The 14234-nt window shown below is 41.6% G+C and overlaps 1 protein-coding gene across 2 annotated transcripts in view; it reads left to right on the top strand.

The window, feature by feature from the left end:
• Nucleotides 1-14234, top strand: part of UFL1 (UFM1 specific ligase 1) — a 288697-nt gene that overhangs the window by 86081 nt on the left and 188382 nt on the right. For both annotated transcript variants that reach the window (XM_086926636.1, XM_086926637.1), the window contains 2 exons: nucleotides 3657-3771; nucleotides 10492-10622. In XM_086926636.1, the coding sequence (XP_086782762.1) occupies nucleotides 3657-3771; nucleotides 10492-10622 (246 nt within the window). The remainder of the gene's footprint in view (nucleotides 1-3656; nucleotides 3772-10491; nucleotides 10623-14234) is intronic.

The raw sequence follows: 14234 nt of genomic DNA, 5'->3' as shown, positions 1-14234 counted from the left end.
AGTTGTGATCTTGTTCCCTGGGCAGACTGGCAAGCATTTGGGTAAGGGTGGCACCTTTTCTTCTCTTGTGAGGACTGACTGCACTACTTTGTCTGAGCAGTGGGTGCACAAGTGGTACAGAGTAAGCACTGCGGCGTGGTCAGTGCAAGGAGAAATGTTTGTACCTGCACACTTCACACAGGCACTTTTGATTTTGTTATGGCCTAGTAGATGTGACGATGGGCGAATCTCCACCCCTCCCCTTTATTGCCACCCCCAAGCATTGAGTATCTCTCACAATTAGTGCGATCGGGTTACAATGTGTGAGTGACTTTGACAAGAAGGTCTGGTCGAGCCTGCACGACATGTCACACTCACAAAGAAGCCTCCAGGAAAGTGGCATTTAAAAGGAGAATTACCAGTTTCAGGTTTAGCTTTTTGTTTCTCACCTCTAAACACGCCCAAGATCGTCTGTGGGTCAAAGGCTACGCTGGGTGGGCTTCGGGGACTGTGCTGTACTAGCCTGTTTGGTAATTATCAGGTCTTGGGCCAGTATAACGCAGACAGAAATCGAAATGTTTATTATCTATAACCCAGTGTGGTACAAAGGGCACGGACAGGGCAGGCCAACTGCACCATGGGCGGACATTCAGGGAATTAGAAAAAAAATGTGTTTACCTGTAACATGAGCTCACTACATGTCATGTTAAGTGCATTTTCGTCTCGCACTCCGCCATGGAAGACCATACGAAAAATGAAATGTTTCTTACCTGTAACACTGGGTCTTCTTTGCGTGTGGGATTCTATCTATCCAAGTGATATTTGACACCGGTTTTGGTACGGAATCGTCTTTATATTCATAACCTTGGGGGATACGAACACTGTTCCACAGTGCAGAACACGCACGTTCATAATGGTTAGGCCATCGTCGTTGCCTGGCAGCGGGGGTGATATATATGAACAGAAATATGCATAACTTTGCAGTGCGTTGAATTGGCCCCTTTCAGTGCCCTAGTTTGTGCATGTGCTGCGTAAAATACCTAACACCCGAGTAGTAAAGACTCAAATAGAGGACGCAATTTCTCATTGCTGACATCACAGAGATGTCGTGTAGGTCAGTGTTTTTTAAATCAAATTCTTATTTTATTGGGAACTGGAATCTGCCTAGTCCAATGTCTTAATACCGCTTCAAAGAGCCTACAAACTCTCACTGCTTTATTCATTGAGGCGACCTGCGTCATACTGCTGATGCCGTCAGAGCACATACTAATACAGTTGCGCATTGTGTGTCGTCACAGTGCATACTAGCTCACCGCTGATGACATCACAGTTCAGTCTGTCTCTCCGCTGATAACATCACAGAGAACACGCTGACGTCACAGAGGAGGCTTGATTACTGCAGCACGATGTCTGCCTGCTGATTACACCACAGCGGGCAACGCCTCCATTATTTTGTTTTACTTTCGAATGCTTTTTGGGTGATCTAGGACGCAAACGTCACTATATCCCTTTATAGCAGCCGTAATGCAGAGTCAAAAAGAGAGCGAGCGTGTAGGCGAGGAGAGAGGCACGTGAAAGTGAAAGTGCATCCATCGCGGGCTATGAGGGTGCTGATGATTGATGGCGAGGACGTGCGTGTGCTGGGGCGTAGCATACTGAAATACCACTAAAGTGAATGAAAGATAAAGCAAGTTAGGAGGGTGGTGCAGGTTTCCAAAGAGCATGAAACCGTAATGCAGAGTCAAAAAGAGAGCGAGCGTGTAGGCGAGGAGAGAGGCACGTGAAAGTGAAAGTGTTAGGGGAGGAGAAGCCGCAGAGCGCACGCTGGGCGAAGCCCTTTGATGTGCTGGCGGGCGTTACAAAATGCAATTAGGAGGGAGGGAGGGAGGCTGATGCGCGTGCTTGTTTGGTCACGTGATTCACGTGAACTTAATGAAAACCGCAGCGCAAGAAGCCCTTGGTTTGACGAGGATTTCGAGCACTTGAATTCTCGCTCCGCTCAATGCGCTTGCACGCATTGATAGGTCGCGAGACCTAAAAAACTGAATGTTGTGCTCAAAATACAACCTGAACATTTCTCACAGATAGGTCCCCACACCCCAGTCTGTAAACATTCTGCATATTTACCAAATGAACAATCAAAAGAAAATCAATCTGCTAATCATTTCTCATATCTATCGGGCTAATAGACAACTTGGCCTGGAACACCAGTATCTACCTGTCTGCTGAGACCAGAGGACCCTGTGAAGAAGGGGAGAGGGAGCAAGGTCTAGTAGAGATCCTATTGAGTGGACTGCTTGAGTGAAGTTTGAGACTCACGGTAGAGAAGGCAGTTGGGAAAGTGAAGCGTAGCTGGTTGTGACCCTTTGTAACAAGAGCATCTACTTTGCCATTGGAAACAAGAGGCATCTCTAGACCTGCAGCCCGGATCAGCAGGGGTAATGTATTTATGTGACTCACTTTTCCTTCTGCTGGGGGTCTCCTTGGTGGCCAGTGGCCTCCTCTCACTCCCATGATTTAGCCTCTCTCACTGATTTTGTGTTACTAAATGTTTGGCAGTCCCCTATGCCACCTATGTCTTTAACTCTCTCCTCACCGCAGCTCTCAATGTCAATGTCACAGATCGGGTCAGAGCTCTTTCTGGTACTTCTGGTTTATGGACAGCTTCTTTTGCGGTATTGGCTTTTTGGCGCCTTCTGACTCCTGACTCTAGTCAGTCTTGTTTTCTTTGGCCTCTCTTTGCTGGTTCTCCCCGGTCCTGTCTTGGCTTTTCCTCCATGCTGGCGAACCTTGAGTTTTGTCTGTTTTCAAACACTGCAGGTTTTTCCGCCGCCAGTCTTTATTCTTCCATGTCTCCTACTACTTTTCGCATTGTTTCATATTCCAAAAACTATGAACGTGATTCTCTATGTTGTCTGCATTTCTTCAAATGTGAGTAATCTGCCAGTTATATAAAGATCACCCTATCCTATTATCCCACCTTCTTTCCATGGCACAATTGATGTTGTATCTACTTCTCCTTCAACTAGGGGGTGATTTCACAATGTGTGCCCTTTTACAGAATTGCTTCCAGTGTTCCTTTGTTATTTTGAATAGATAGAGGGGATATTGTTGTTTGCTATGATAGGCTCAACAGTCTCCAATGTAATTTTTGTTCATGTACCACTGTTTATATATTTATTTGTATGTATACACCCCAGAAATAGTACCATGAAATTAAAAAATATAATTTGAGTATTATGTCTAAAGTATGTCTTATGAATTTCAGTGACTTTGCCTGTGGTCAACATCCAAAAAGACTTTACATATGTAAACAGAATGTTTATTATGAACCCAGCCTCTTGCTGCTATGAAACTTTCATTATAGGGAAGCAACATTTTCCTTACACAAGAACGAGCCCACCCACCCTCTGGTTTCTCATTGTGCAGGATGGACGCTTTAGTAGATCATTCATGATGGTGTTCTTCAGTAGATTGTTGTAAACCTCTGCGGTTCCTCTCCCCCTCACCCACAACGGAAGCAATCAATAAAATGTGAGATGATGTTGCTGAGCAGCAGATTGAAATGTAAACAAATAACATGCTTGAGAGTGCCATCTTATCCAGAGCTGCTATTTTGGGATAGGCATGGGTATGTAAAATTCATTGTACTAATTCTTCTTTTTATTTGTTCTTAGTAACTACCTGGATCAGATAGCAGAAGAAGTGAATGATAAACTTCAGGAAACTGGACAAGTGACAATATCGGAACTCTGCAAAGTATATGACCTTCCAGGAGACTTCTTAACGGAGGTGATGTTTTCTGTGATTTTACCCACGAATAGTTTCATTAGTGTTCCTTTTTAAAGCTTTTAAGAGGAAAGAAATCTGCTTTAGCATTGAAGCCAACAGAGACACATGATGTAACTTACAGTTCCCTGGCCAGCTTCCAGTGTATCCTCTGACCTCCACTCCTCCACAATACCATTATGCAGGTTAGACAGCCTGTCTGTGATATCTTATTAGACTGTACTTTTCTAAGCGTGTATTTTTTTCTGTAATTGTTTTTCGATGTGTCTGCCCATTTTTGCAAGTCATCATCTGTCCCCCTTCCTCTTGAGTCTGGTAATTGTGTACTGGGGGATGGCACCATCGCTAAAAGGTGAAGCACCCTTTAGAGGCATATCTAAGGCAAGAGTTTTCTGAAATCCAGGCTTAATAATGGTCAGAAAATTCCATGTAAAATTATATTGCATTGTGTAAAACAGAAACATCTGTCTATCATTAAGGGTAAAATGCATTTTTCATTTGTGAAGGAAAAGATCGCTGTGCCTTTAAGAATTTTGGAGCTTCTACTTCCCATGACGCACCTCACTGGCAGTTGCCTCCCTCTGTCAGTTCTTTTTTCTGGGTCTTGACTTAGAAAACCTGGAGGTTGCACACCTGTGTTTTTCAGAATTTTATAGTAGAAAACTTATTGTTACTGTTTTACTCAACATCTACAAATATCTACCTAGTAAATCTTTTATTTTTTTTCTGAAGCCCTTTTCTTTTTTTACTGGCGTAATGCCTTCACTTTTCATGAAGTGTCCTCCCTGTGACAGGAGAAAGGCTGCCTTAGACGCACACAAAGTCTGTGCAATGTGCTTACCATCATCCCATTCAACCAAGAAATAACAAGAATCTTGTAAAAGGACATCAAAGGACAGAGAAGGGATCAGGCTCATGCAAAATCTTGAAGACATGATGACGAAGAAAGAAAGAAGGAACGTGAAGGCTGAGAAATCATCCCGCTAGTGCTCTCTTTCCTCCCAGGATGCCTACATCACAAAAGACCTCCCAAGAGGTAGATAAGAGGAGAAAAGATGACAAGTAACACCATCATCTGCACCATTCCAGACTTAACTCCTGTGTTCTGTTGAAGATATCAACGTCAAAAGCCTTAATTACCAATGTTCACCTTCAAGGGAAGCGTCATCATCGATGAGGCACCATTGCAGGGCAGTGACACTGCCAACCTTGAGACCAATAGACCATGGATTGGCAGCAAATCCTTCACCATTGAAATGGACGTTGAAGAAGTACAGATATATATCAACATGGTCCACATTGAGACGATCTACATCGAAGTTGAACGATTCAATGATTTTCTCTGCATCTCCCACACCATCTATCATTCAACCCATTTGTCCATATATTCACCAAGACTGGACTCTTCTTCGCTGATGTCCAAGTCAAATCCTATGTTTTCAGCATTTTTGTTTACTTTTACTTCTAAAATGAGACTTGGACTTTCTGAAGAGGACACACCATGACCACTGGGTGTTCCACATTATTTTATTTCATTAGAGGGTCCATTCTAAACTCTTTTGGTCCCTCTCTAACTTACCTAACACTACACCATTCCCAGAGATGCCACAACTGATGCCCAAACTAGAAATGGTGCCAAGACTGACATCTGTGTCAACTGTGGTAGCAAACCTTTACCTCCTGTGACTCCTGCATCACCACCAACTTCTCTATCTCGGAGCCCTTGTGCCTACTCCAGAGAAAAGGTCACCATCAAGAACTAAGTTGTGTTCAACATCTAGTGACAAATATTAACCTTCTAATACCCTGATTTCTCCTGCTGCTTCCCCTGTGAGAATCTTACCAGTGGATGACATTACAATTTTTCATAATGTTTTGGTGAGAGCTACAAATAATGGAAGTACCTCAAACATCGGTCTCTGTTATTATTGAGACTCTTCTGCTAATGGCATTCCAAGACTGTTTACCTTTGCGTCGAGAGATCGCTGAGGGCAAGTTCTTGACACTGGCTACTGTTAAATCTGTCATTCCAAGACTACAAAAGAAGTAAAATCAACACAACTGGGTCATATGTTCTTAAAGTCTGACCCTAAACCAGTCTCTGTGATTGTGACTTTGATTGGTCATAAAGTGTCATGCACAAGAGACCACTGCTTCACCCAAAAATGAAAGCAAAAGAATAGGCATACCTGGGAGAAAAATGTATAACTCTACAATAGTTGCATTTTGCCACAGGCCCTGCTGGCGAATATCACAGAGAAATCTGGGAAGGAATGAAATCTTTCATAGATGACCTACCAGGGCATAGACAACAATACTTTGAACAGCTGGTCAATGAAGACTGCTTGCAGGCAAACCAGGTTATAAGTGCAGCAGTGGATGGACCACTACAGGCTATCTCCACGATGCCTTGCTCCGTAGATCATCTTTGCTGCGAATAATCTCTCTTAAACCAGATACTCGGCAAAATATTATGAACCTACCTTCCTCCTGTATTAAACTAGTTGTTGAAAAGCACAGAGTAAGAAATATGTTGAATGAAGGAGAGACCATCAAGGTTGTAGGACTGCTAAAAAGGAAATATTTTTTCAAACTCTAAAATAAATGAAATGATATCAGATATCTGAGTAGGGTTCAATCCCCTTTCTTCCTGTACCAACCTTAAAAAGAGCCTTACAGGAGAAAATCTTCATAGCAGCAGTCAACATCTCGGAGACTGTCTAATTCTGGAGAAAGACGATCCTTCAGGAACAGAAGTTGACCTTGTACCTCCACTTTCCCTCTTTATGTCACTCTGGGGTGGGGTGTGGAGAAGGCTAGCAGGGGAGAGAGGGGAGTGGTATCTTGTCACTTGACAGAATGGAACCTTATTTTAACAGGCAAGTGGGTGCTGTACACAGTGAGTCAATACATTCCTCACAGCTAAAGGCCAGGCTCCCAGAATCTACATCAAAACTTCAAGTAACAACTTTGAGAAATTAAATGTCAATCTTGTTAAAGTGCAATAAAAGTAATACCATCTCGAGAAAAGGGTCAGGCTATATAGTCAAGATAATTCCTGGCTCACGGCCATGCGCCACAACGAGAATACAGACCAATACTGGACTTTCGTTTTCTCCACAAATACATAAAAAGAGAAAATTAATAATGCTGGTGCTTCTTCAAATATTTCTTTAGTGAGAAAAGAAACATTGGATGTGCTCAATAGATGCATGCTTCCAAACTCCAATAGCAAAACACCACAGAAATTATTTGAGGTTTGTAGTAGCCAATTTGCATTTCATGTATTTCTTCCTACAATTTGGATTGAAATCAGCCCCATGCACATTATCAAACTGCATGACAGGGGTGTTCATTTATCACCTTACGTAGACGGTTGGCTCCTCAAAGCTCTTAATCGCTCCAAAAGAAAACATGTTATTCAGGAGACTGTCGCCCTCCTGGACAGACTAGGTCTTCAGCTACAACTGCAAACATCCGGTGTGTCCTCCCCAAATGAACGCACGTCCTTTCCAGTGGCCACAATAAATACAAACAAAGGAAAAATGTTTCCTTCAGAGGAAAGACTGTTATCTGTCAAGAACAAGTGTCATATGTTGCTAAACAATGACCAACCTTCGGCTAATCATATGTCATCACTACTATGCTCCATAGCTTCCTATATGCCCATTGTCCCAAATGTAAAGTTACATATGAAGCCATTGCAGCAATGCCTTGAAGATCCATAATTGGAAACCAGGACAACTGGTATGTCAGGGTGAGTATGACAGTACCAGGAAGACTGTCTCTAGTGTAGTGGTGCAGACTTTGAATGCTTGCATTGAGTCCCATGATAACAAGAGTGGTGGGTCTGTGACTGTTGTCACAGATGCATTACTGTTGTTAAAGATGCATCACTCCTAGGACTGGGGTACATGTAGAGGATAGATGCATCACTAGTAGGACGGGTAGCACATCTAAAGACTTTATCTTTCAAGGATCAATGGACAGAGAAAGGGAAGTCATTTCACATCAACTATCTAGAATATTGAACTGTCCATCTAGCACTCGAAGCTTTTCTGCCATCGCTGCAATCAGACTTCCCGATACAGCCAGACATCACAACTACGATGCACTGGCTGAAAAAACAGGGAGCCACAAAATCAAAGACTAGCCTCTTTCTGGTAGGGCAAACAATCTGGCCCTGGACATAAGCAAGGGATCTGACACTAAAGGCAATACACATTCTGGGAGAAAAAAAATTCAACAAGCAGATTTTACGAAAACAACTATGAATGTGTTTTAGATGATGCAATCATCTCACAGTGGGGAACCCCTCGTTTGGATTTGTTCATGACCGCTCAAAACAGTGGTGAGACTTCCCATGCAGGGTTCCATCGCTGAATTCACTGGGCAATGCCGTTTCATGGACTTGCTACAGAGATTTCTCTACATGCCTTTCCACAGTTTCCACTCCTCCCAATAGTACTATTGGAGGCCAAGCAGAACTCGCTGGAAGAGGTTTCTGATAGCACCAGATTTCCTGATGCTGTGGTGGCAACCAGGCTTCCTTCAGATGTCAGTCAGACCTCACATTAGACTCCTACACACACACAGGTTTTAAACCACCAGATTTTAAAAGCGAATTCCACATCCCAATATAGCATAATTGAATCTGGGAGCATGGTTTCTGAAGTCAGACCGTATTGCCACCTAAATCTCCCAGCATGGCTTCTGAAGTCAGACAGCACAGCCTACTAAATCTTCCACCTGCTTGAATGGAAATTCTTATGGAAGCAAAACGCCTTTCAATAGGATATGTTTATGCAGTGAAGTGGAAGAGGTTCTGCATATGGTACAGTAATAATGGCCATAACACAATCTCATGTCAGGGTAATGCCCTTGCCCCTTACCTTTCACACCTTGCTCTGTTGTAATTACAGTTTTGCTCCATAAATGTGCATCTTGCTATGAGAACAGCTTACAAGAAAACCCTCGGACCAAATTTCCTTCTTCGAGATACCTATGATCACAATTTTTTTAAGGTCTTAGAAAATAGTTACCTCTGGTAAGGAAGCCATCCCCACCATGGGAGCTCAATTTATTCTTGTCCATATTAATTAGTCCTCCTTTTGAACCAATACACAAGGCTACACTGCATCATTTTTCATGTAAAAATGCTTTTTGATAGCTATTACATTTGCCAGAAGAATAAGTGAAATTATCATGCTATCCGCTGTGGAACCATACGCAATATTTCATGCTTACGGGGTAGTCATGGGAACATGCCCATCCTTCCTACCCAAATTAAATTCTCAATTTCACATAAATCCATCAGTAACATGACCTGTATATTTTCACAATCCGTCCACTCCAGCAGAACGATCTCTACATACTTTGATGTTAGAAAAGTATGCCTTCTTTACCTAGATAAGACAAGGACATTTGGCAAATCTATCCAGCTGTTTGTTGAATACAAACACATCCAACAAGGGTTAGCCACATTTCAACAATCCGTTTCCAGATGAATTGTAGCTTATTCCACTACAGATTTGCACAAAAAAGTCTTCCAGGCAGATCAAAAACTCATTCAGTTAGAGGGAAAGCAGCAACAACAGCATAGTTCAGAAATATTTCCTTAACCAACATCAACAAGACTACCACTTGAAAATCAGTGCATATATTCACAAAACACTGCTGTTTAGAGTCAGATGCACAGGCTCATGCTAAAGTAGATCAAGCCACCATGAACACTTGTTTGGCTAACAATGAGCTACTAGATCTAGTAATAATGTTACCTATGAAATGTGTTTCCTATACTCAATAGCTGCATAATGCAACAGATAGTATCTTCCTACCCCTACTCTGATGTTTGTCTACCAATTAAGGACCTATGATGCAGAAGAAATGGTTCTTAGTTGTAGTTCTGGTTCTGCATCATAGGTATCTAAATTGAAATCTAAAGCGACCACCAGCCTCCCTGGATGGGTTGTCTTGGGCATTTGAAATGAAATTACTGTATGTTTAGTTTTTATTTCTAGAATTTTCTCACTGTGAAAAAAGGACTGACCACGGGAAGCAACTGCCAGTGAGGTTCTTCATTGGTTTTAAACGTTCCTGGTTTCTAAAAGACATAGCAATCCATTTTTTCCACAGTGAGTGGTTGACAGATTTTACCTGTTCTAATTTCAAAGCTGCAATGTAGTTTTAAATGAACTCTTTTGAGCAATTTTCAGTCTACCTTTTGGAAAACTCATGCCTTGGATAGATGTCTGATGGGTGCTTCTCATGTGGACATTGGCACCCTGAACAAACTGTTCTACATACAATTATAAATTTAAAGTGTTCCTGGGTCTACACACACAGCTGGGAATTATTCTAATGTTTATGACTTCAACGAAGAGTCCTGTGTTGCAGAAGAAGTAACTAACCATTTCATAGCTGTTTATTCCTATGAGAAAAAGGAGTTTCTGTAATAGATCCTTGAAGGCTTTGGTCTTTCAAGGATCCCACTGGTGTTTATCATTGCAAAACATAGAGGAAGGTTTTCAGAACTTGGCCATGGAGGCATGTGGGCGAAGGGTACTTAACAAGGTTGCTCACAGAGATCATTGTTGCCTTGATAAATGCTTGACTTGTTTTTTAAATGAACATGTATTGATTTGATAGCTGGGACAAGCTTGTGTAAAAATGTATTTCTGGATTATTCACAATCTCCATTGAATCAATGTGTTATGTTTACAGGTGTTGTCGTTAAGACTTGGTAGAATTATCCATGGACAAATAGACCAGAATAACAGAGGAGTGATTTTCACAGAGGCCTTCGTAGCTCGACATCGTGCACGCATCCGTGGTCTTTTCAGCGCAATCACAAGGCAAGTGTTGATTCTCCAGAAGCTACGCATTTCCAACACTGTTTGCACATTACATGAGTGGCCAATCAATCAAAAGATGTTATTGTTTAGTTAGTTAAAACCATAACAATTTTACAATAAAACATATTTAAAAAGATGAGAAAGATCACCGTTATTGTCCATGTGCAAAGTTGAGATTGTGCAGTGATAAAAGAAGCCATAGTTGTAGCTTGTATATATGTGTTTGAAACCATCAGCCCGATATTTCTGCTCAAGGCAGTGGGTAAAACGTATAAAGTGCAAATGTTGATGCTCCCGAAGGGTTTTGGGGTTGTTCTAAGTACATTGAGCTGGGTCTTTGCAGAGTGCATATTGGGGGGACAAAGTGGTGGGGTAGTCAAGAGATATCACTTTCCCTCTTAATGTTGTGATGCAGTGAAGTAGTCCGGTCTCAGCTTTTGGGGGAAAATAGCCAGATGAGGAACTGCAGAGCAGGGTCAGAGTAGGTCCTCGTGCGCTTTGACGTACACACCTCGATAATTTCAGTGTGGGCCCATGGGTTAAAGTCAGCCACTGGTAGGCCTTACAAGCGCAAACATAAATTGGCTTTGACGAGTCGTCTATTTATGCCTTATGAGAAGTATAGCTGTGGCTTCCCTAATAGGTAGGAATTGTTTAAGGGAGATGAGTTGTTTGGGGTCTTTAAAGAGCGGGTGTCCAGCAAGTATGGGGTTGATTTCAGCTGCCTGTTGATAATCCTTTTCCATACTGTGTAAGGGACAGCGTCTTGAGTTTGACGCAGGGCCTTCGATTTGCTATTGCTTTTTGAACTTGTCTGTGCCAGGTGTTCCTAGGGCTCTCAAGTGTCTTTTTTCAGTAGAAGAAATTGTATGACACATTGCCCAGTATGCCATTTGAGACCTGAAGAAAGAGTTCAAATGGAAATACTGCAAAGAGACCATTGGGGAAAGTATTCTTCCTAATTGTTAGTCTTGACCACTAATGACAGGAATGAGTTGAGGTATTTAACATATCTGATGAACTCCAACACCATGTGGTGCTTGCGATAAATACTTCAGATTCTGGATTTTTCTGAGGAAAATGAGGACTTGCATCCGGAACTGGTGCTTTGTACAATGAATTCTACTTGTCTCTGTATTTACTGGACTTTTTCTCCTGTCACTTTTCCAGAGAATTGCCCTGCTGTTATTTGTCTGTGGAAAATTGCAAGGGGCATGATGATTATGGCTCACCTCTGAAGTTCAAACCTGGTGCAAACATATTTTGCTCAAGGATTGAAATGTAATTGTCCACTTTTTCAAAGAAAACTCCTTGGATTACATTTTTGGCAGGATTCAGCTCTTGCTGTTTCCTGTTCTGCTTCATTTTTTAACGAGTCTTCTTCTAGTCAGGATAAGGTCACCTTTACCAGCAATGAACATCTTGGGCTTGGTGCAACAAGTTTTACTTCAAACTTTGTAGGCTATAGATGCAGAAGGCCTTGAAAGGGAACCCTAACCTCGCTAGGTTTCCAGGTACCTCTGTGATATTTGTTCCTGATATTATACATTTGAGTTGTTCTAACTTAGCTTATTTTAACTTAGAGGGGGCTGTACGCTACTTAACATTTTGCAGGGGCAAGCTTGGGGATTTCTTTTTTTTTTTTTATAACATAAACATGGCTGAAAGAGCACTCAGCATATGAACTGGCACTTGCTATTTCCAAAGGCTGTAAAATGCATTTAGAGTGAGTATCTCGTAATGGTGTGGGGGATATTGCAGTCATTTCCAAAAAGTGCTTACTCATGTGTAACTCAGTCTTTTCCCTGCTCCAATTGGAATGTGTCCAGCCAGACCTGCCACACCAAGTCCCCTCTAGACGGGAAACAATGCAACCCCAGACTTGTTTCAATCTATATAGGTCTCACCAGTGAGGTTTAGCTAGAGCCCAGTGATCACAGGACCCACTTCTGAACATCCCTGACATACTGAGGACATCTACCACTACAGGAACAAATTGATAGTTGGAATGTTTGAATTAATTTCAGCTACTGGTCGGAGGTTACTTGTGTTCCAGTTCAGAATGGACCTACCTTATTAGTTCGTACTAGACTGTTTTTCTTGGACCAGGAACAAGACTGATTTTGGATATTGCTATGTCCTGTCTAAGGTGGTACGTTGTGCAAGAAAATGAAGAACCGGGATGCAGCTGCGAGTAATTACTAGTGGCTGAGATACGTCAAGCAATTCATCTATAACTTTTTATGAATTCCTCAGGGGTATACTGTTAAACCATTACCCTTCAGCTGCTCAGTCGCTCCAGAATCCTCAGTTCATTTTATGTTGATTTATCATCCCATTAATTGAGATTGAATGCCACGGTTGACCTCCGACACTTCTTCATTATCGGAGATTAACCATTTTGTGTGACTTTAATTTCCATATTGATAAAGAGCAAGACACAATGGCACATTAATTTATTGACGAGTTCTTGTGATTTTTCCCTAATCATAACGTAAGCACGTATATAACGTCCTTTAATATATCAGATCGCAACCTAATTAAATTTAATATTGAACTAAATAATACGCGCTTCCCCCCCCCGCCCCCCCCCCCCCTCCCCTATGAAAACCCTAAACATATTCTATCCCAAGTCTGGTGAAAAATGTACCTTTTATGTTTATTGAAATCTTGGGTGCTTCTCTAAACTAGTTTCCTTATTTCAACTCTGTCTCAGATGTCTAGTTAGATTTTCAAAAGGTTCTTTCTGCTGCTCTAGGTCAGCAAATTCTCAAGAAACTCTTTAAAGCAGTGCCAATACCTCCAATAAATAGGACACATTATTTGTGTAAATTCATGAACATTTTCCCAAAGAAACAAATTGTTGAAATTAAACAATTATGGAAGTAAATAAAACAGAGTATTTCGTGACAGCATTTTCATCTGTAATTTTTATTTCGATGACCGATTTAGAAAAGCAATATACCGTAATGTTCATCAGTCTGAAGGGGTCACAAGGATATATATGGTTTGTTGGCTTTCATACAAATATACAATACCCAGCGCCAACAAGTGGTCTGCAGCTTATGATTTTTCATTGTGTACTGCCCCTGCAGAAATTCATATGGTAAACTCTGTTGAATGAAATAAGATGGAAACCTCTGTATTTCAGGAAATGCACAAGATATTGCATTACGAATAGTGCTTATTTGTACACCTCTGAATTTGAGGTTACACTTTCTGTCATGTAATTCAGAAGGTTTTTTACAGAATGTGTCATTCTTGCAAAGTGGCTTAAATTCGGAAGCCAGAAATGCAGAGAAATCTAATTGGTGGTAACAAATGTTCTAATTATAAGTGTTTCCACATGTCTTCCAATACAAATGGTGGCTGGGCCTAGTGCCTGTGACACAAAATCCCCAACGTTTGACCTGGAGACATCACTTCCCACCCAGCAAAATCAACGCTTTTTGTAGTTGTGGATTGTCTGTGACACAAGAGGCCCAAAAAGCAACATGAAAACATCAAACTTTCCTTTAAAAAAAAAGAAGAAAAAAAAACCAACAACCAAAAAGACTTTATTTGTTCGCGGGTGTAGCTGCGGTATTTAGACCGGGCTTGGCCGCATCCTAG

Source organism: Lissotriton vulgaris, chromosome 6 (assembly GCF_964263255.1).
Source record: "Lissotriton vulgaris chromosome 6, aLisVul1.2, whole genome shotgun sequence".
Classification (NCBI taxonomy): domain Eukaryota; kingdom Metazoa; phylum Chordata; class Amphibia; order Caudata; family Salamandridae; genus Lissotriton; species Lissotriton vulgaris.
The sequence above is the reverse complement of the archived record's forward strand: the minus strand, read 5'-3'. Positions and strand labels throughout refer to the sequence as shown.